We start from the raw sequence: 23,737 nt of genomic DNA on the forward strand, positions 1-23,737 counted from the left end.
ATGAAACTAACTGAAACCAGTATTAAATCAGATTCAGACATTCGTGTAAGTCCGGTTTTTGTTATTATCATTGCCGTTTTTGTGCCTGGCCACTTCAGAGACTGCCATTTCAGCAAGATTTTTAGGCACGAGAGTTTTTCCCCTGATTTTTTCAACTATTTCATGTTTTAAAATATTTAAAATATTGGGGGGTTGGACTAGATGACCTAGAAGGTCCCTTCCAACTCTGTTGCTCTATTCCAGGGGTGTCAAACTCAATTTCCTTGAGGGCCGCATCAGCATTGTGGTTGCCCTCAGGGGGCCGGGTGGGCGTGGCCAGGGTGGGCATGGCCTACTGGGTGGGCGTGGCTAGAGTGCGTACGGCCTACTGGGTGGGCGTGGCCAGCTCTACATCATTCACATCAAGGGTGCCTATGGGGGCCTGGGCAGGAGTGGGACAGATCTGGGGGTCTCTGGCAGAAGGAGGGTCTCTGGGCCAGGGCCAAGGCAGAGGGGGCCGTTCCCTCACTGTTTCCAGGATGGCATCGCGGGCCACATGAAACCACTTCGCGGGCCGGATCTGGCCCCCGGGCCTTGTGTTTGACATGTCTGCTCTATTCCATTCTATTGCATATTTTACTGGAGACAGGAAATGGGGGAGCCGGGGTATAATTGACCAGTAGAGTTATTAGCCATTTGTTTAGTGACCGTTCAAAGTAACAACAGCACTGAACAGTGACTTACAATGGATCCTCACACTTACGACGGTCACATGATTAAAATTCAGGCACAAAGATACCAGCATGTCTATACAATGGTTGCGGTGTCCTTGGGTCATGTGATCCCTTTTTGTAATCTTCCCACCAAGCTTCCCACAAGCAAAGTCAGTGGGGGAAGCGAGATTTACGTAACGTTTGCAGTGATTCGCTTAACAACTATAGTGATTTTGCTTAACCACCATGGCAAAGAGAGGATATAAAACTGGGCACAATTCACTTCACCAAAGCAAGGGAAATTTTGGTCACCACTGTACTCGTAAATCAAGTACTAACTATAGTTAGAATTATTTTCTGTAGCAAGAAACCAACGTTAGCCACTGAGTCTCTTCTGTCTCATCATTTTATTGTTTTAAAACTAATCCCAGGGGGAAAAAAGAGGATGTGTGACATTCCACTAGAAATGTAATTAAGGTTACTCTTCTATACAACTTCCTAACATTTCATACTGTGCTTTGGCATTATTCTACAATTGTTTAAAAAATAAACCAAATCCCAAAGATGCTTTTTTTTTCTTTCAAAAAGGCAACTGGACTTTGTTTTTCCTTGAAAATGTTTCACTTCTCATCCAAGAAACTTCTTCATTTCTGACTGAATGGTGCAGGCTGGAAGGATTTATATTCCTTGCAGTCTCCTGGCCATTAGTACTCCCTCTGAGAGTTTTTGAGGCCATTTGGAGGTTTATCCATGCCCTCAGAGCCACCTGAATCAGAGTGCAAATGGGTGTGGAACTTTCTTGGAAATTTCCAAATTCCTTCTGAGAAGCAAAATCAGTGGGGAAGCCAGATTCATATAGAATAGAATAGAATAGAATAGAATAGAATAGAATAGAATAGAATAGAATAGAATAGAATAGAATAGAATAGAATAGAATAGAATAGAATAGAAAATGGAATATGGAATATGGAATATGGAATATGGAATATAGAATAGAATAGAATAGAATAGAATAGAATAGAATAGAATAGAATAGAATAGAATAGAATAGAATAGAATAGAATAGAATAGAGTAGAGTAGGGTAGGGTAGGGTAGGGTAGGGTAGGGTAGGGTAGGGTAGGGTAGGGTAGGATAGGATATGTTAGGATAGGATAGAAACTTTATTGTCACTTTAAATGTATGCTAATCAACATACATTAAAAATGAAATTTCATTGCATTCAGCTCTCAAAAAGATACCATTCTGCATAGTAACATAACCATAAGCATACAAACTTCCTAACCGTGAGGACAATTAACCAGTGAATCAGAATTGAGCTGGAAGGGACCTTGGAGGTCTTCTAGTCCAGCCCCCTTCCCAAGCAGGAGACCCTATTCCATTTCAGACAAGTGGCTGTCCAGTTTTTTTAAAAAAAAACAAACCTCCAGTGATGGAGGACCCATCATTTCTGGTGGCAAGCTGTCCCACTGGTTGATTGTTCTCACTGTCAGGAAGTTTCTCCTTAATTCCAGGTTGCTTCTCTCTTTGATCAGTTTCCAACCATTGTTTCTTGTCCTGCTATCTGGTGCTTTGGAGAACAGGTTGACCCCCTCCTCTTTGTGCCAGCCCCTCCCTCTTTGTACTGGAAGACTGCTATCATGTCCCCCCACCCCAGTCCTTCTTTTCTCTAGACTGGCCATTTCCAAATCCTGCAACTGTTCTTCATATGTTTTAGTCTCCAGGCCAGGGGTCTCCAAACCTGGCCCTTTTATGACTTGTGGACTTCAACTCCCAGAATTCCTCACCGTGCCTGGCTGAGGAATTCTGGGAGTTGAAGTCCACAAGTCATAAAAGGGCCAAGTTTGGAGACCCCTTCCCCAGGCCTTTAAGTCAAGGATTATCTATACCCGTAGTGGTGAACCTATGGCAAGGGTGCCACAGGTGGCACGCAGAGCCCTCTCTGTGGGCACACTTGCCATTGCCCCAGTCCTAGGCCTTCAGCTTGGTTATATAAAACCTTTTTGCTTTAGGCCTCTGCCGCCATGTGCAAAAAAAAAATGGTTCAATCAATCAATCAATTTCAACTTCTTGCAGGAAAAATAAGATCCTGCAAAGTTGGAATTGATTGACTGAACTTTTTAGTCCCACCCAGTCTACCGTTACCACCGCAGCCACACCCACCCCAATGGGCCACGCCCACCCAATGGGCCACACCCACCCAATGGGCCACGCCCACCCGGCACCCGACGATACATAAGTGGGTTTTGGGTTGCAGTTTGGGCACTCGGTCTCCAAAAGGTTCGCCATCAGTGATCTATACTGTGTTTTGGCATTATTTTACCATGGTTTTAAAAAAAAGTAATAAGATTCTTTCTTTTCCCAACCTTCTCACGCCAACTGGAAAGTAGTTCAACGCCATTGCTTGTTCCCTTCCAGAACACAAAGAGGCAACATAGTTTTGGCACTGATCTCCACTACTGGATCGGGCGCACTGCCACTCAGGATGAACAAGGAGCTGCTGCTTTTTATGTCACTCAAATGGACGATTCCTTGGAAGGCAGAGCCATACAACACCGGGAGGTTCAAGGACATGAATCGGCTGCTTTCAAAAGTTATTTTAAGAAAGGCATCATGTGAGCGACGGAAACCAGAAAACTCGTCTGTGCAACTCTACCAATCTCCCCTGTCTTTTATTTTAGTTTTGCTCACTTGTTCAACAAGGCGCTAATTTGAGCAGTCCTCAACCTTTGACCGGTTGCTTAGCAACTGTTCAAAAATACAACAGACCTTCCCAGTGTGTGTGTGTGTGTGTGTGTGTGTGTGTGTACTTATCACTCAGTTCCAAAGTTTCCACAGCTGCCCCTTCCGTCTGTAGTCATGGGACCACGTTTCGAGTACTCAGCAACCCACCTACAATTATAGCCATCTGCAGCATCCTACCGTCACATCCTTGTGATTTACGTTTTTGCCGAAAACTAGCACTTGCTTCTGGGATTCGGCAAAAACGCTGCGAAGAAAAAAGATTGTAAAATCAAGTTGGTCGCAATGTGACCATCACAACCATAATTGGAAAGTTGTGTGATGGTTGTACTGTAAGTTGAGGACTATCTGTAACAATGAGATCTAGTAACCTATTCTTTTTTTAAAAAAAAACTAAAGTAAGATTCTAACTAGCTCCGGGACCAACGTCTTTAGCGTACCCAGTTGTTTTTCTAAAACTATCCCCATTTGTGATTAACTATGAAGTCTTGTTTTCGACAGCTACAAGAAGGGAGGATTGGCTTCAGGGTTCAAGCATGTCGAGACCAACATGTACAACATGAAACGACTACTTCATGTTAAGGGCAAGAAGCATGTGACAGCCACAGAGGTAACAGTAGCCCTTCCCCGATGTATACTGTATTTAATATATTTGCATTCTCAAAACTAAACTTCAGTAGATGCAACTGTCCAGGCCAGGAGGTAAACTGACAGAAAATCTAAAACTAATTTTTCAGTACTGTAACAGATTAACAGAATAACAGAGTTGAAAGGGACCTCGGAGGTCATCTAGTCCAACCCCCGGCTCAGGCAGGGAACTTTATACTATTCCAGACAAATGCTTGTCCAGTTTCTTCTTAAAAACCTCCAGTGATGGAGCACCCACAACTTTTGGAGGCAAGTCGTATAATACAGAGAGTGTACTGGCTCAAAAGCAAAGAGATTGCTGGATTTCACTTGAAACAGGCCGAATTAACTCCACGGATGAATCATAAAATTACTTTATTCAACAGGCATAATCAAGTCAATAACGTATAGTTACAGCAGAGGTTCTTCTGGAATGCAGATTGTAATTGGGACCCATCGCGTAGGTAAAAGGATAATAGATTTCTCCATTCTAATGGAGCTCCCAACCCTCGTGGCTAAGATTCATGGAGAGATAGAAGACTGGGCACGTAAACAGGATATCCCATAATAAAAATACAAGTCCCTCCCAGTGGCCAGTTAAGACAGGGCTTTTCAACCAGTGGTATGGGTACTACCTGTGGTATATTGGCACCTGGCAGGTGGTACGCAACCATCCTAGAAAAGTGGTAGCAGGGGAGGGGAATGAGCTGAACCGGTGGCAGCATCGCACAAGCCTGAGCGAGAGATGGCTGGAACTGCAGGGCTGTCAGGGCTCAGCGGAAGCGCCGGGATCAGCGCTTCTTCGGGGCTGTCAGGGCTCAGCAGAAGCGCCAGGATCAGCGCCAGGATCCAGCTGGTGCTCGGCACTGATCCTGGCGCTTCTGCTGAGCCCAGAAGAAGTGCCATCAGCTGGAATGTTGCAGCATCTCCAGGGTCTTGTGATTTACATTCAGATGCTTGGCACCTGATTCATATTTAGGACGGTCACAGTATCCCAGGGTCATGTGAAGTAACCAAAACCTGATGCAACCACCCAGCAGAGGGGGGAAAATAAAAACCAAACACCCCCCACCCCACCCCCACTGCCAATCCCCAACAGAAATGCCCACAACAATGAAAACCTTGGACAGGAGGAAGAGCGCTGCCGGGCGGGCAGGCAGACGTCTTGCTCGGCTGTGGCTTGGGGGGCATTTTTTTCAGTGCCATTGTAACTTCGAACAGTCACTAAGCGAACTGTTGTAAGTCGAGGACTACCTGTACTTCATCACTTTTTTCCTTTTTTTTTTGTTCATTAAGTTTTTGACACCTTGCTAGGCGACTGGTGGTACTCGGATGTTGCCATATCCTAAAAGTGGTACAATGGGTGAAAAAGTTGAAAAGCCCTGAGTTAAGACAGAGATCTGACCAACAACTAAACTACATTTCCCAGAAGGCCATCTCTTAAGGAGACAGCTTTTAACCGCTAAAATTCTACTTGCTCTAACAGCACAGGGAGTCCTCAACTTACGACCGTAACTGGGAGCAGAACGTCCATTGCCAAGCGAAAAGCTTGTCAAGGGAGTCATACCTGATTTTGCAACCTTTTTTTGCCTGTGTTGTTAAGCGAATCACACAGTTACTAAAAGAATCTGGCTTCTCCCATTGACTTTGCTTATTGGAAGCGCTCTGGGAAGGATACAAATGATGATCACGTGATCCCAGCTTGCTATAACTGTTGTAACCACAGGCCAGCATTTGAACTTCGATCACATGACCATGCAGTGACGGTCATAAGTCACGTTTCTGAGTGTTATTGTCGTTTTGAACAGTCACTTAAATGAATGGTTGTAAGTTGAGAACTAACTGTTACAGAATCAAGTCTGATTTTGCTGTATTGCCTCCTCTCCTTCCTATACAGTCCTCGACTTACAACAATTCGTTTAGTGACCATTTGAAGTTACAACAGCGCTGAAAAAAAGCATCTCCATACTCACATGATCAAAATCCAACCGCTTGGCAATTGGCTCATATTTATGACGGTCACAGTGTCCCGGATCACCTTTTGTGACCTTCTGACAAGCAAAGTCAATGGGGGAAGCCAGATTCACTTAACAACTGTGTTCCTAACTTAACAACTGCAATGATTCACTTAACATCTCTGCTGAGACAGGTCATAAAATGGGGCAAGGTTCACTTAACAAATGTCTCACTTAGCAACATAAATTATGGGCTCAGTTGGGATTGTAACCTGAGGACTACCTGTACTCTTGTGAATGAGGAAGGTATCTGTCTGACCTACTTACACATACTTTCTGCTTGCTTGGACATAACCCATGTGTCAACATCCAGCTCGAGAAGTCAACCAAACTCAAGGTTCATTTCGTTTCTGAAAATCTTACTCTTTATTGAATACATGGCATAGTAATGTGGAAGCAAAACTAACTCTGAGGTTCCCAGACACCAGTTCATAGTATTAAACTGTCAGAGTGTGCACAGTCTTATTGCGTGAGATAACCCAGGAGTAAACACAGTAAACAGTGGTCTATAGTAAATGGTGGTTTATCTTACACTATCTACAATATCATACACCAGGAACAATATATATATAGTACACGTGCTAATACAGCAGGATCCAACAAACCAGAGTTACAGCAGGAAACGGAAGAGAGAGAACATATCAGTGGAGCCTTCCCTTTATACAAAGGCTCTTAAAGAGGCACAGACCCTGCTGAGTCATTCCCATCATTACATCTTACATTACATAAGCTGTTAAATCAATACCTTGACATAAACAATAATTTTTCCAGCCAAACCCCCAACCTCCCACGTACTCCATGTAAACAATTTCACTTTGTTATGGGAACCATCTGCTTCCTCTCCGCACCTGCTGCGGTGTCCTTGGAAAGGTTTCAGGCTCTCACCATCCTCAGCAGAATTGTAGAAGTTTCGTTTCTCCATATAATCCATTCTAAAACATTACCTTCCCTCCTCCCTTTCTCTAATGACAAGTTGAAACGAAGAGGCACGTAGCTGCTGAAGTTTCATTCTCGACACCCTGTTTTTATTCTTGCCACTTTGGTAACAGAACTGGCTTCTCTATACCAAAGTCATCTTCCTTATTTTCTACAGCAATTCACACGATCCAAATTCAGATAGTTGGCAACTGACTCCTACTAATGACAGTTGCAGTGTCCCGGGATCACGTGATCCCCTTTTGCGACTTTCTGAGAAACAAAGTCAATGGGGGAAGCCAGATTCACTTAACAGCCCTGTTACTAACTTAACAACTGTAGTGATTCACTTAAGAACTGGGGCAAGAAAGGTCATTAAATGGGGCAAAACTCACTTAACGTCTGCCTCATAAATTTTGGACTCAGTTGTGGTTGTAAGTCGAGGACTACCTGTGCCAAACTCTTCCCTGGTGGATTGATAAGCATTTTTCTTTTGTCTCCAAACAGGTTGATCTTTCTTGGGACAGTTTCAACAAAGGTGACGTCTTTCTGATGGATCTTGGTAAAGTCTTGATCCAGTGGAACGGACCTTTCTGTAACGTTGCTGAAAAATCGAAGGTCAGTCATGGAAAATAATATTTTGATGTAGTTTTGGAGACTTAAAATACTAACCAAACTTATAAGAACATAAGCAGGAAACTAGTCTGCTAGATCTAGTCCAGCCATCTGTTGTTATGATGGACCACCAACTGCCCGTAAAAGCCAACAAGTCTCCCAGAAAATGGTCTTCGGAGGGGTTCCACTACCATCAAGGCTAAGAACCATGGGTCCTTCTCAGGACCTCTCTGAATGGGTCCAACCTTTTTTTTTTAAGCCAACAAAGCTAGTAGCCAGCATTATATCTCATGGTACTGAGTGCTGCACTGTGTAAAAGAAACATTTGTGCAGTTGACGATGGCCATGAATTTAGAAAATGCCGGAAGGCTCCATGAAAGGGGTGAGAAGGGGGTGGCTGGCTGAGGAATTCTGGGAATTGAAGTCCACAGATCATGAAACGGAATAGTCGCCCATCCCTGCTCTTGAGAATGATTGCAGACCTTCATTGATGGAGGATTATAGACGGTAGCTCTTTAAAGGAGAATATTTACATTTCAGAGTTGAAATGAGGAGTCCTTGATGCTTGGTTGTTTTCTTGCAGACGTTTCGTTACCCAAACTAAGTAACACCAGTGCTAGTAAGGAATATGCTCTCAATTTATATTCTAGTTACTTGCTCTGTCCTGAATATAAACTGAGAGAAACCCCCCCCCTCCCTTCTAGCACTGATGATGTTACCTACTTGGGTCATGAGACGTCTGCTAGGAAACAACCAAGCTCAGAAAGCACCAAGGACCCCACAGTCATCGTCGTTGTCGTCGTCATTGTCCTCCTCCTCCTCCTCCTCCTCCTCCTCCTCCTCCTCCTCCTCCTCCTCCTCCTCCTCCTCCTCCTCCTCCTCACTGATGAACGCCAAGGTTCAATTGATGTGTTTGAAATCTGCAAATTGAACCAGGTTGGGGTCAAGAACATTGGTGTGTGTGTGTGAGGTGAAGTTGTGAACTTTTAATTGTGGGACTTTAAAGTTCTGCAGGCAGTCCTCAACATGCAACTGGTCGCTTAACAACAGTTTGAAATTATGACTGACCTGAAAAATGGGACTTACAATGCAAATCTGAAGTTCAGATGGCAGCAGTCACGTGACTATACTTGCAGTCACATGACTGCACTTTGGGTGCTTGGCAACTTGGCCACACTGATCACTGTTTGCAGTGTCACGTGGACACATGACTGCATTTTACGACAGTTTTGTGGAAACCAGCCCCTTCTTCCAGTTTTGGGAAAAACTACGCCATAATGAACAATGGATTTGCTTAGCAACTGTGGGATTTACGCTTATGACCGCCATGTTCACTTAACAGTCACTGTAAGAGCCTTGGTGGAGCAGTGGGCTAATGCCTCCTTAAAGTAACACCAGCTGCCTGCAATTAATGCAAGTTCGCATCCCACCAGGCTCAAGGTTGACTCAGCCTCCCATCCTTCCGAGGTAGGTAAAATGAGGACCCAGATTGTTGGGGGCAGTTAAGCTGACTTTGTAATAATGCCGCTTGGGGTGTGTGTGAAAGCCCTAATAAGCAGGCATATCCATAGAATGAAGGCTACTGCTAAGCTTTGTAAGCCGCCCTGAGTCTTCGGAGAAGGGCGGGATATAAATGGAATTTAAATAAATAAATAAAATAAATAAAATAAATAAAGGAGCCTTGGTGGAGCAGTGGGTTAAAATAAAAATAAATAAAAATAAAATAAATAAAAAAATGTAATAAAATCGGATCGGTCAGGTTTCACAACTGTTACAATTATAAAGTATAGGCGCCACCATGGTCGTAAATTGAGACTACCTGTAGGACTCCCGGAGCCATTGTTTTGTGAGGTGGGTGGCTATATGGTTAATCCTCGGCTGATCACCGTTCATTTAGTGACTGTTCAAAGTTATAACAGCATGGAAAAAAGTGACTTATCACCATATTTAGAGACCCAGCCATTGTAGCATCCTCATGGTTACATGATTAAAATTCAGATGTTTGGCAACCGACAATAATAATAATAATAATAATAATAATAATAATAATAATGATGATGATGATGATGATGATGATGATGATGATGATGATGTTGGAAGGGACCTTGGAGGTCATCTAGTCCAACCCCTTGCTCAGGCAGGAAACCCTATACCATTTCAGAAAAAATCGCTGTCCAAGAATAGCAGCAGAAATCTTCATATTTATAACGGCGGCACTGTCTCAACAGTTAAAATTTCTGTTGCTAAGTAATAGTGTCGTTAAGTGAGTTTTTGCCCCATTTTACGACCTTTCTTGCCACAGTTGAGTGAATCACTGCAGTTACGAAGTTAATAACCTGGTTATTAAGCAAATCTGGGCTTCCCTGTCGACTTTGCTTGTCAGAAGGTGGCAAAAGGAGCTCACAGAAACCCAGGACACGGCAACCATCATAAATACGACGCAGTTGCCCAGCCTCTGAATTCTGATCACGTGACCATGGGGATGCTGCAACGGTTGTAAATGTGAAAAACGGCCATAAGTCCCTTTTTTCAGGACCATTATAACTTTGGACAGTCCCTAAATGAATGGTTATAACTAGCAGTCAGGCTGCATGGCTTGTGGTTTGCATTGTTTGGTCTGATCACTGTTGACCAGGGCATGATCTTGGCGCGAAGCATCCGGGATGGCGAGAGAGGTGGCCGTGCCCAAATTGCCATCATTGACAATGAGAAAGATTGCCCGGAGCTTATGCAGATCATGAAGGCGACGCTGGGGGAGAGGACCCAGGAGATCAGAGAACCGTTAACGGACGAAAAAGCAGACGAACATCAGAAAGCCAATGTCCGTCTTTACCAGTAAGTTCACGTGGTTCACAAATGGGAAAGTTTCGTTTTTATTCCCGCATTTGAGGGGCTGGCCCAAAGAAGAGGTAGTCAAGCTATTCTCCAAAGCACCTGAAGGCAGGACAAGAAGCAACGGATGGAAACTAATCAAGGAGAGAAGCAACCTGGAATTAAGGAGAAACTTCTTAATGGTGAGGACAGTTAACCAGTGAATCAGTGAATCCGAATTGAGCTGGAAGGGACTTTGGAGGTCTTCTAGTCCAACCCCCTGGTCAAGCAGGAGACCCTACCATTTCAGACAGGTGACTGTCCAGTCTCTTCTTAAAAGCTTCCAGTGATGAAGGACCCACAACTTCTGGTGGCAAGCTGTTCCACTGGTTAATTGTCCTCACTGTTAGGAAGTTTCTCCTTAATTCAAGGTTGCTTCTCTCTTTGGTCAGTTTCCATCCATTTCTTCTTGTCCTCCTTCTGGTGCCTTGGAGAAAAGCTTGACCTCCTCTACTTTCTGTGAGTGGAACACCTCTAGAAATTGTGGGTGCTTCATCACTGGAGGTTTGTAAGAAGAGACTTACAGACACTTGTCTCAAATTTTATAGGATCTGCTGCTTGAGAAGGGGAGGGATTGGACTAGAAGACCTCCAAGGTCCCTCCCAGCTCTATTCTGATTGATTGATTGCTCCTTAAAATGGCAAAAGCCCATGGTGAGGTAGACATAAACTCAGAAAAGATATTCTTTTTTTTAAAAAAATTACATTACCCACTTCTGCCTACAGTGTATATGAAAATGGCAAAGATCTTGTGGTTCAAGAAATTGCAACCCGGCCCCTCACCCAGGACCTCCTGAGTCATGAGGTAAGATATGCACCCCCTGAGGTGATATTGTTTGGTTTGGGTGCCCCACAACAGAGACATCTCAATGTAAAATAGATCCATTCTGATCTGGTAATCTTTGGTTGAAATCCTGTGTTATTTTTCTTCCCTTCCCCTTCCCCTTCTCCTTCTCTTTCCCCCTATCTTCTTCTCCTTCTTCTCCTTCTCTTCCTTGTCTATCTTCTTCTCCTCCTTATTGTCTATCAACTGTCCTCCTTGTCCTCCATCTTAATCTTCTCCTCCTCCATGTCTATCTTCTTCTGCTTGTCTATCTCCTTCTCCTTGTTCTCCTTGTCTATCTTCTTCTTCTCCTTCTTCTCCTTCTCTTCCTCGTCTATCTTCTTCTCCTTCTCCTTATTGTCTATCAACTGTCCTCCTTGTCCTCCATCTCAATCTTCTCTTCCTCCATGTCTATCTTCTCCTTCTCCTTGTCTATCTCCTTCTCCTTGTCAATCTTCTTCTCCTTCTCCTTGTCTATCTTCTTCTTCTTCTCCTCATTGTCTACCTCCTTCTCTTGTCCTCCTGATCAATCTTCTTCTTCTCCCCCTTGTCTATCTTCTTCTTGTCTTCCTTGTCTATCTTCTCCTTCTCCTCTTCATCTATCTTCTCCTCTTTCTTCTCCTTGTCTATCTCCTCCTCCTCCTCCTCCTCCTCTTTGTTTATCTTCTCCTTCTCCTTGTCCATGTTCTTCTCATTGTCTATATGCTTCTCATTGTCCTCCTTGTCAATCTTCTTCTTCTCCTGCTCCTCATTGTTTATCTGGTCCCTCTCCTCTTTCTTCTCCTTCTCTGTCTACTTCTCCTCCTCCTTGTTTATCTTCTCCTTCTCCTTGTCCATGTTCTCCTCATTGTCTATATGCTTCTCATTGTCCTCCTTGTCAATCTTCTTCTTCTCCTGCTCCACATTGTTTATCTGGTCCTTCTCCTCTTTCTTCTCCTTGTCTGTCTACTTCTCCTCCTCCTTGTTTATCTTCTCTTTCTCTTTGTCCATCTTCTCTTTGGCTCATCCTTCTTCCTTCTTCCCCTTCCCCTTCTCCAGGATTGTCACATTATAGACCAGGGAGGTTTCAAAATTTATGTCTGGAGAGGAAAAGAGTCCAGCAAGGAAGAAAGAAAAGCTGCTTTTACTCGGGCAGTGGTAAGTTATATGCTGAAATACTCTTAAGAAATATCTTCATATACAGTCTATGTAAAAAAAAAAAATTAGCGTGTGAATCAGCAGAAATGCACGGGTAGAAATCAGACATGTAAAATTAGCGGAGATTTGTTTGGCAGGCGATGGAAAGAATTTTATGCTTGTAACATGGAGCGCTGAATTTGAATTTCTGCAGATGAAAATAATGATTCTCTCCAGGGGGCCTACCTAGCAGGACTGTTAGGTGGAAAGTAGCATAGAAAATACAGATAGTCCTCGATTTATGACCACAACTGAGCACAAATCTTTTGTTGTTAAGAGATTCGTTAAGTGAATTTGCTCTATTTTACGGCATTTCTTGCCTCAGTTGTTAGGTGAATCACTGAAGTTGATAAGTTAGTAACCCAGTTGTTAAATAAATCTGGCTTACCCACTGACTTTGCTGGTCAGAAGGTCACGAAAAGGGATCCCACGACCCTGGGACGCAACAAGTATGAACCAGTTGCCAGGCATCTGAATTTTGACCACGTGAGCCTGGGGACGCCGGAAAGGTCGTAAGAGTGAAAAACGGTCGTAAGTGACTTTTCTCAGTGCCGTTGTAACTTTGAACGGTCACTAAACGAACTGTCGTAAGTCGAGGACTGCCTGTAAATGCAATCAATCAATTCCAAAAACAGGACCACAAAGATTACACTGCAGAAGCAAACACTGTTCTTTGCCTCTTTACCCACCCTGTTCCTTTTTGCAGTGGGATTTTACTTTTCCTTTGGGGCCTGGTGTAGTTTGTTTATTTGTTTACTTATTTTACATATTTGTTTTTACTGGAGTAAGTAATTTTGTTCAGAAGAGTCAGTGGTAAAAGGAAACCAGGCCGTTAAACAACATAATGGCTGACACCAGCCAGAATATAGAAAAAAACCTGGTCCAAGAATCGGACACAACTGAACGGATATTCTCTCTCTCTCTCCCTCCCTCTCTCTCTCTCTCTCTCTCTCTCTCTCTCTCTCTCTCTCTCTCTCTCTCTCTCTCTCTCTCTCTCTCTCTCTCTCTCTCTCTCTCTCTCTCTCTCTCTCTCTCTCTCTCCATCCATATACTGTATCTCTCTCTCTACACACACACCACACACATATATATATGTGAGTATGTGTATGTATCTGTCATCTCTCTATATATCTATCTATCTTCTGTCATATCTGTCTGTTATTACTGTATCTATCCTATCTATCTATCTATCTATCTATCTATCTATCTATCTATCTATCTATCTATCTATTTTATATCATATCTGTCTATCTATCATTACTCTATCTATCTATCTATCTTCTGTCATATCTGTCTGTTATTACTGTATCTATCCTATCCTATCCTATCCTATCTATCTATCTATCTATCTATCTATCTATCTATCTATCTATCTATTTTATATCATATCTGTTTATCTATCATTACTCTATCTATCTATCTATCTATCTATCATCTATCTATCTATCTATTTTATATCATATCTGTCTATCTATCATTACTCTATCTATCTATCTATCTATTTATCATCTATCTATCTATCTATCTATCTATCTATCTATCTATCTATCCATCCATCCATCCATCCATTCATATCTATCTATCTATCTATCTATCTATCTATCTATCTATCTATCTATCTATCTATCTATCTCTATTTTCTATCATGTCTATCTATCATTACTGTATCTATCCTATCTATCCTATCTATCTATCTATCTATCTATCTATCTATCTATCTATCTATCTATCTATCTATGTCCATCTCCATCTCTATCTCTCTCTATATTAATCTCTATATCTACATCTATATCTATAACTTGGATTGGTAAAACTCACTTTCTCTCCCTCTCTCTCTCTCTCTCTCTCTCTCTCTCTCTCTCTCTCTCTCTCTCTCTCTCCCTCCCTCCCTCCCTCCCTCCCTCCCTCTCTCTCTCTCTCTCTCTCTCTCTCTCTCTCTCTCTCTTTCTCTCTCTTCGTGTGTGTGTGTGTGTATTGGAATCCTCCTAGGGTTTCATCCAAGCCAAGGGTTACCCTGCGTCTACGAACGTAGAAGTTGTAAATGATGGAGCAGAATCCGCCATGTTTAAACAGCTCTTCCAGAAGTGGACAGAAAAATACACAACCCAAGGCCTTGGCAAAGCCTATACTCTTGGCAAAATTGGTGAGTTTGGGGGGGGAGTCTTAACTCTCTCCACACCCCAAATTTATTTTAATCCCCAGGGGGGAAAGAAGGGGACTTTCTCCCAGTGCAATGATTTTGCTCAAACAAATGATAGCATCTTCTAACCGATCTGGACTGATCTTGGATAAAGCTAATCAGGGCCAGGACTAACTAATCTTGGGATGGGATGGCCAGGAAATACCGCAAGTATAGACTAGGCTGGGAAGTTGGGGGAAAAAAAACAAAAAAAGGAGGAGGCCAGTTCCCCAATTTTTAAAGAGTCAACTCAGGAAGGTGAACACCAAAGAAGGCATTTATAGAGGCTATAGAGACGAAGGAAGAGGACCATGAAAAGAGACGTTACCATAGTGACGAGGGGGGAAACGTGCTAAGTCCAAAACTAAGAAAAGTTATGTAGAGATAGTCCTTGACTTTCAACCAACATTGAGCTCAAAATTTATGTAGCTAAACGAGACATTTGTTAAGTGAGTTTTGCTCCATTTTACCACCTTCCTCGTCACAATCGTTAAAGTGCATCATTACAGTTGCAATGTTAGTCACCTAGTTTTTAAGTGAGTCTGTTTTCCCCATTGACTTTGCTTGTCAATGTGCGGTTGTAACTATGAACGGTCAATAAATGAACTGTTATAAGTTGAGGACTACCTGTACAAGCAACTCAGGCACAGACCATCCTAATTCGCATGAGTATGGGGGATGGGCAGGAGTCTGTTATTACAGTAAAGGTCAGTTTTCCTCCATCTTGTGGCTTGAAGATACGTGGACTTCAACTCCCAGAATTCCGCAGCTAGCATTGCTGGCTGAGGAATTATGGAGACTGAAGTCCACATCCTGGCTGAGGAACTTTTGGAGCTGACGTTCACATGCTGGCTGGGGGATTCTGGGAGTTGAAGTCCACATGCCTTCAAGCCTCTAAGGTTGAGAAACATTTGCACCGCCAACATTAATAAAATGATAAATCAAATTCTTGTAGAGTTGACTTCTTGATTTGGTCTCCATAGTGGGGCTATGGAGTAACACTCGATGCCATAACTAGATCTGCGTGCACAATTCGGCTTCCCTCAAAACTACGCAGAAACTCTGAGGGGCTGAAAATTTTCCAAAGGCCTGTTTTGCTGAGTTGCATATTCTTGTATTACCTGCAGCCAAAGTGGATCAAGCAAAATTTGACATCACCCAATTGTACGTGACACCAGAAGTGGCAGCTGAGGCAAGGATGCCAGATGATGCCTCTGGAAAAGTTGAGGTGAGACATTTAAATACAGGCCGTCCTCAACTTACGTCCAGAATTTCTGTCGTTAAGCAACTTAAATGAGTTGCGCCCGGCTTTACGACCTGTTTGCCACCTTTGCTAAGCGAACCACTGCAGTTGTCCTTAAGTGGCTTACCTTGCTATGTTTGCTTGCCGGAAACCAGCTGGAATGGTCATAAATGGCAATCACATGACCGCAGGAAACATAGTACACATTCATGCAAGATGCCAAGCAACCAAAATTTGATCATACGACCATAGAGATGCCGCATGGTTTATGAGTGGTTATAAATCCCATTTTTCAATGTGCAAGTCACTAAATGAACAGTTACTAAACAGGCTGTTGTAAGTTGAGGACTACATGGAAGGGAGTTTGCTAGACAGGCTGGCCCACAGGATATCTTCCCTGAGTCTGGGAAGTCTAACCTCTGGCATGTTCTGCACAGGTCAAATATAATCAGCCTAGCAGCTGCTCTCCTGGTTCTTCCCACCTTCAACATCCTTCCACTTGGCCTTCATCCAAGATGGTCTTCTGGGAACACTCATCTTCTGAGCATCTAGAAAGTGTTTTTGCTTGCAAGAGGTCAACACCAGAATGCCTCCCTCAGGGAGATTTACCAGGGCTAGTGCAGTTGGGAGTGGGGTAAGAGCTTTTTTGCTTTCCCATGTACAAGAAGGCCTTCTTATAAGGCAAGACAAGAAGCAACGGATGGAAACTAACCAAGGAGAGAAGCAACCTGGAACTAAGGAGAAACTTCCTGACTGTTAGAACAATTAACTAGTGGAACAACCTGCCTCCAGAAGCGGTGAATGCTCCAACACTGGAAGTTTTTAAGAAGAGACTGGACAGCTACTAGGATCTTCTGCCTGAGCAGGGGTTGGACTAGATGACCTCCAAGATCCCTTCCAACTCTGTTATTCTGTAATTGCGTTATTCTGTTACAACCATTTATTCAATGACTGTTTCAAGTTATAACAGCACTGAAAAAAGTGGCTCATGACCGTTTTTCACACTTACGACCCTTTCAGCATCCACGTGGTCACGTCATCAAAATTCAGGCGCCTGGCAAGTGACTGATATTTATGACGGTCGCAGTGTCCCGGGGTCACGTGATCCTCTTTTGCGACCTTCTGACAAGCAAAGTCAATGAGGAAGCCAGATTCACTTAACAACCACCTTACTAACTTAACAACAGCAGTGATTCACTTAACAACTGCGGCAAGAAAGATGAAACGGACAAAGCTCAGTTAATGACCATTTTGCTTAGCAAGGTTCCATATTGTGGTTGTATGTCGAGGATTACCTATACTTGGTAATTATGCTGGTTCCCCCTTCCTTTCCTTTTATTCTTTGGAAAAATAGGGAGGAATGTTTCCCATGGCTCCGCTCCTTCGGTGAGACAATTTTACATGCTGGTTGTTCATCTGTGGTTCTCCCAAGGACATTCGCACATACCATTACAAATTCGGACGTATTACACCTCACCTAGTCTTTGACTTCCAATGGGTTGGGCCAGGAGTAGGCAGCCTTGGCTCTTTTATGACTTATGGACTTCAACTCCCAGAATTCCTGAGCCAGCACGACTCAGCTTGGAAACCTCTCCCTTTTCCCTCAGCATGGCTGGCTCAGGAATTCTGGGAGTTGAAGTCCACGAGTCATAAAAGGGCCAAGGTTCCCCACCCCCAGGCTGGCCTGAAAAACAGAAACTAGTCCAAAGTTGCCCAGCTGGCTTTCATGCCTAAGGCGGGACTAGAACATACCCTCTCCTGGTGATTGGTTCAAAGTCACTGAGCTGGCTTTCATGCCTAAGGCGGGACCAGACTATACCGTCTCCTGGTGATTGGTTCAAAGTCACCCAGCTGGTTTTCATGCCTAAAGCGGGACTAGAACATATAATCTCCTGATAATTGGCCCTGAATCAGAATCAGTATCAGAACAGGGCTGGAAGGGACCTTGGCGGTCTTCTCAACCCCCCTCCTCAAGCAGGAGACTGTATACCATTTCAGACAAGTGACTGTCCAGTCTCTTCTTAAAAACCTCCAGTGATGGAGCGCCCATGATTTCTGGTGGCAAGCTGTTCCACTGGTTAATTATCCTCACTGTTAGGCAGGTTCTCCTTAATTCCAGTCACCAGTCCCAAAGTCACCCAGCCAGCTTTCATGGCTAAGATGGCACTAGAACTCAGTCTCTTAGTTCCTAAACTGGTGTCCTAACCACCAAACCAAACTGGCTCATGTTTTGTAAATGCTTCATCTGGGGTTCTTTTCAGGTATGGCGGATTGAGAATCGGGAGATGGTTCCAGTTAATCCCAAAACCTATGGCCAGTTTTATAGTGGTGACTGTTACCTTGTCTTGTACACCTACACAAAGTCGGGCCGACCTCATTACATTATCTACATGTGGCAGGTGAGTGCAAAATATCATTCAACAGTTGTGATTGTTGGGTAACCTCAGTGGTAGAAGGGTTCTAGGCTAGCCCAGTGATTTGTTAGTCTCCTATTTTTTTAGATGGTTACCACTCTTAGGAACAGCTTAAGCCTGAGATCAAAGGACCCAAGGCACGGGTAGAATCAAATTGGCTAATTCTTGATACCAAGAAGATACCATAATTATCTTCTCCTTGCCGAAATAAATCCATGCTTCTTTCTTTGCTCAGTCATGCATGGCTTGAATGAACAGTACAAAGTGAAGCTTTCCTTTCTCTTTTGAAACCCCACAAGTGTGTGTGTGTGTGTGTGTGTGATACATTGACTTTGGGGAGAGATTGAGAATAGACAAAAGAAAATTCAAAATCTATCCAGGGAGTCCATGATCTCAAGATATGGCTAACGATCAGATGAGAATTGATACATTCATGACAGACAGGTCTGTTGAGGTCTATGAGTGTTGAAGACTCCATAATACCTCCAAGTCAAGGGTAACCTGCCTTCAGATGCCAGTGTGTAGGGAGGAGATGTCTATTTTCATTTCCTATCTCCCAGCATCTCAGAGGCATCTGGATAGCCACTATGAGAAACAAAATATTCTCATATTGCCCCAAAGAAAGACAACTGGGCTTTGTTTTTCCTTGAAAATGTTTCTCTTCTCGTCCAAGAAGCTGCTTCTGAACTTGGATGAGAAGTGAAATGTATCCCAGGAAAAACACCTTTGGGATACTCATGACCTGGTTGATTGAGAATCTCCATAGACACGTTGGAGTAGGAATGACTTGGTCTGAACCAGCAAGGCTATCCTCAAGTTCTTGTTGAAAAGAGATTTAGAAGAGGCAAATAAATACAAAGCAATCCTCATTTTACACCACAATTGGGACCAGATTTTCAACTGTTAAGTGATGTGGTTGTTACCCATATCATCACATGACCAAACTCAATTATTACTGTGGTTGTTAAGCAAATCACTGCAGTCATTGAGCAAATTACACAGTTGTTAAGCAAATCTGGCTCCCCCCATTGACTTTGCTCGTTGGAAGCCAGCGGTGGAGGTCACAAACCATGATCACAGCATAAATATGAGTCGATTGCCAACTGCCCAAATCATGATCATATGTCAGGTGCAAAAGACCAGGGCCACACATTAAGTTCCAATTAAACTGATAGATTGCTCAAGCCTATGCACTAGAATATAGTCAACAAATAATGAGCACTATTTTAGCACTAAAAAAGGGTTAACAGAATTCAAAAGGTTTGGTCCATTTGTGGCAACATAGAGATGCTAGGCTGATTCCTCTTTTGACTCCTTCCCCAATGCTTTGCCACTCCTCCTATAGCACAGGACCACAGAGGTAGTATAACAGTCATAACTATGAAGATTGGTTGTAAATCACTTTTTGATGTTGTAACTCCAAATAGTCATTAAGTAAATGACCCTAAGTTGAGGACAACCTGTTTTTCTTCATGCAGCACATAATTAATTTGTAGACCTTACGATATGTTGATGTTCTCTAAAGTGATGACTTTAAAGGACAATCAGGTATACTGTATTTGGAGAAGTCAGGTTTATGAATTTCGAAGAGTTTTCTTATCTCCAGTTTGGGGCAGCCTGTTAAAAAGGACCAATAGGGGGAAAGAGGTAGGTCTTCCTTGGTTTGAAGGACCAAAGGTCTTCTCTATAGGAGCAACCGAGTAATATCTAGATGGAGAAATTAAATGCTGGTCAATAATGGCCTGATTCAGCAGAGCTCTCTTCTATATGTTCCTTCGGACAACTGACCATTTTTGCTACTCACTTTGGATCTTGGAAAGGAGCACACCAATTTCATCTCTTCCTCCCTAGGGGCGCCACGCTTCAGTGGACGAAATTACGGCTTGTGCTTTCAATGCTGTGGAGCTGGACAAAAAATATGGGGATGAGCCAGTCCAGGTTCGAGTGACAATGGGGAAGGAACCCCGACATTTCCTCGCTATCTTCAAGGGAAATTTGATCATTTATGAGGTACAAACGGTCTTTGCAAGACCTTCATGTTATAGAAGATTTTTCTTTGCTTCTCTTTTCATCTCAGGTGGACTGTGTTGCCCAGAACATCTGGATGGTTTATCCTGGCATTACACAGATGCTGTTTTGTTGTTGTGAAAAGAGTGACTAACCTTGCTTGCTTTATTGGATAGGAAGAAACAGCTTATTAATATTGGTGATACCAGTATTCCTCAAAATTCTGGCTTGAAGCTGTGCAGATGTTGATCAGAATGTTCTCTGTTGTGGATCTCATTTGCCCTGCAGGGTGGAATTCATCACAGAGGTGGGGAACTATGGCCCTTTTATGACTTATGGGCTTCAACTCCCAGAATACCTGAGCCTGCATGGGAATTCTGGGAATTCAGGTCCACAAGTCATAAAGGGGCCATAGTTCCCCACCTCTGATCTACTACAATCCCATTTCCTGGGAAAAGGCATCTGGAAAGAATCCATTACAGCATCCATCTCTTTGGTCCTGAGTTATGTTTGGTTCTGGGTGACCCTGTTTCACCATCTGGCTGACTTTTCTAGGGAGGCATCAGTCATGGTCAGAAGACGGGACCTGAACCAGCCATTCAGCTCTTCCAAGTGAGGGGTACCGATGAATTCAACACCAAAACGGTGGAAGTCCCGGCCCGAGCATCTTCTCTTAATTCGAACGATGTCTTCGTTCTCAAGACCAACCAAGTGTGTTACCTCTGGTGTGGAAAGGTAAATGGATGAACAGTGTTCCACCTGCATTCCCTAGAGCAGAGGTCCCCAAACGTTTGGGCACCAGGGACCGGTTCCGTGGAGAGAGGTTTTTCCGTGGACTGGAGGGTGTGTGGTTTTGTATGCTGCCTGCATCCCACCGATGGGGCTTTGCTTGTTTGTGCAGACCAGTTGCTGGCATGCCACGGCCCGGTACTGGTCCACAGCCTGGGGGTTGGAGACCCCTGCTCTAGAGATATCTTTTCCCCCCCCCCCATGGACAGATTTTTAAAAATGAATTACTCTTTTTTCAGCGTGATATTAGTTCCAGCAGGCTGTGTATCTATCAAACATATAATTATTAAAGTTGACAATGCTGTGGGTTTATTGATCTCATTACTGGATCTTGTTTGGCTTCCAGTAAATATGAAGATATTTGTACCTGTCCCGCTGAAAAACATCAGAAACATGTGTGGGTATGGAAAATTAGTTTTTCAAGGTACCTGGCTTATGACCACTAGCTTTCTGATTGCAATGAGCATTCTGCGAAGGAGTATCTAGATGCCTGAGGACCTCGATTTACAACAGTTTGTTTAATGACATTCAAAGTTATAATGGCACTGGAAAAAGTTTCCTATGTTTTGTTTTCACACTTACAGTCACTGCAGCATCCCAATCGCTGTGTGATTAAAATTCAGACGCTGGGCCACTGACTCATGTGTATGATGGTTGCAGTGTCCCAGGATCACGTGATCCCATTTTGCGACCTTCTGACAAGCAAGCTCAATGGGGAAGCCAGATTCATTTAACAACCCTGTTATTAACTTAACAACTGCAGTGATTCACTTAAGTACAACTGTGGTTGTAAACTGGGGCAAAACCTAACAGCTGTCTCACTTAGCAGCAGACATTTTTTTTATTTTTTATTTTTTTTATTTTAATTCCATTTATATCCCGCCCTTCTCCGAAGACTCAGGGCAGCTTTACAAACTTAGCAGTAGCCTTCATTCTATGGATATGCCTGCTTGTTAGGGCTTTCACACACACCCCAAGCGGCATTATTACAAAGTCAGCTTAATTGCCCCCAACAATCTGGGTCCTCATTTTACCTACCTCGGAAGGATGGAAGGCTGAGTCAACCTTGAGCCTGGTGGGACTCGAACCTGCACTAATTGCAGGCAGCTGGTGTGACTTAAGGAGGCATTAGCCCACTGCTCCACCAAGGCTCTTTTTGGGTTCAATTATAGTCATAAGTCAAGGACTACCTTATTTCATATCAGTTCCTTGACCAAAGCAAGGTAGTTTTTTAGCATACTTCGCTCCTCTGAGTTCAAGACAATTCCCTCTTAACCCAAGACAAATATGCTATTCCAGTGTTTCCCAACTGTGGGAATTTCCAGGAATGTGGACTTCAACTCCCAGAATTCTCATCAATGGTCATATTGGCTGTAGAATTCTGGGAGTTGAAGTCTGTACTCCAGGAAATTTCCAGAGTTTAGTAGAGCACCACAGTGCTTCCGAGAATGCTCAACTGAACAGCCAAAGCTGGTGCTCCATGTTTCTCAGGTCAGGGGGTCGGGTGGGTGTGGCCAGGGTGGGCGTGGCCTACTGGGTGGGCGTGGCTAGAGCGCGTATGGCCTACTGGGTGGGCGTGGCCAGCTCTACATCGTTCGCATCAAGGGTGCCTATGGGGGCCCGGGCAGGAGTGGGACAGATCTGAGGGTCTCTGGCAGAAGGAGGGTCTCTGGGCCAGGGCCAAGGCAGTGAGGGCCGTTCCCTCACTGTTTCCAAGATGGCTTCGCGGGCCGCATGAAACCACTTCGCGGGCTGGATCCGGCCCCCGGGCCTTGTGTTTGACATGTCTGCCTTGAAGGATTAGGCGCTCCGGGAAGATGGTGCAGTGACTGAATCCACCTTGACCTGGGTTTTCTGTTAGGGATGCAGTGGGGATGAGCGAGAAATGGCAAAGACTGTGGCTGATGTCATCTCCAAGTGGGACAAACAGACCATTCTGGAGGGGCAGGAACCAGCTGAATTTTGGGTTGCCCTTGGAGGCAAAGCTCCCTATGCTAGTGACAAGAGGTAAGATCAACTGGACTTGTTAAATCAGGTTCCTCCTTCTCCTCCTCCTCCTCCTCCTCCCCCTCCTCCCCCTCCTCCTCCTCCTCCTCCTCCTCCTCCTCCTCCTCTTCTTCTTCTTCTTCTTCTTCTTCTTCTTCTTCTTCTTCTTCTTCTTCTTCTTCTTCTTCTTCTTCTTCTTCTCCTCCTCCTCCTCCTCCTCCTCTCCATCCTTGTCTTCCTCCTCCCTCTCTTTCTTCTTCACCTTTTCCTTTTCTCCTCCTTCTCCTTCACATTCTCCTTCTTCTTTTCTCCATCCTTCTTCCTCCTCCTTCTCTTTCTTCTTCACCTTTTCCTTTTCTCCTCCTTCTCCTTCTCCTTCTTCTCCTTTTCTCCATCCTTCTCTTCCTCCTCCTTCTCTTTCTTCTTCACCTTCTTCTTTTCTCCTCCCCTTCCTTCTCCTTCTTCTCCATCCTCCTCCCCCTCCTCCTCTCCTTCTCCCTCTTCTTCACTTTCTTCCTGTTCTCCATCCTCCTCCTCCAACTGTTGTTCTTCTCCTTTTCTCCTCCTCTTCATCTTCTTCTTCCTTTCTCATTTTCTCCTCCTCCTCCTCCTCCTCCATCTGGCCTTCTGGCTATGGGATCCTTGA

General features: G+C 43.9%; 1 protein-coding gene across 1 annotated transcript in view; it reads left to right on the forward strand.

Moving 5' to 3' along the window:
• Positions 1-23,737, forward strand: part of VILL (villin like) — a 68,976-nt gene that overhangs the window by 24,884 nt on the left and 20,355 nt on the right. Inside the window, exons 4-15 of the mRNA XM_083376980.1 lie at positions 3,109-3,305; positions 3,934-4,042; positions 7,497-7,607; positions 10,240-10,439; positions 11,201-11,279; positions 12,336-12,434; positions 14,463-14,616; positions 15,780-15,880; positions 18,157-18,294; positions 20,161-20,319; positions 20,872-21,051; positions 22,967-23,112. Of these exons, the coding sequence (XP_083233106.1) occupies positions 3,109-3,305; positions 3,934-4,042; positions 7,497-7,607; positions 10,240-10,439; positions 11,201-11,279; positions 12,336-12,434; positions 14,463-14,616; positions 15,780-15,880; positions 18,157-18,294; positions 20,161-20,319; positions 20,872-21,051; positions 22,967-23,112 (1,673 nt within the window). The remainder of the gene's footprint in view (positions 1-3,108; positions 3,306-3,933; positions 4,043-7,496; positions 7,608-10,239; positions 10,440-11,200; positions 11,280-12,335; positions 12,435-14,462; positions 14,617-15,779; positions 15,881-18,156; positions 18,295-20,160; positions 20,320-20,871; positions 21,052-22,966; positions 23,113-23,737) is intronic.

This window comes from Vipera ursinii, assembly GCF_947247035.1.
Source record: "Vipera ursinii genome assembly, chromosome: Z".
Lineage (NCBI taxonomy): Eukaryota > Metazoa > Chordata > Lepidosauria > Squamata > Viperidae > Vipera > Vipera ursinii.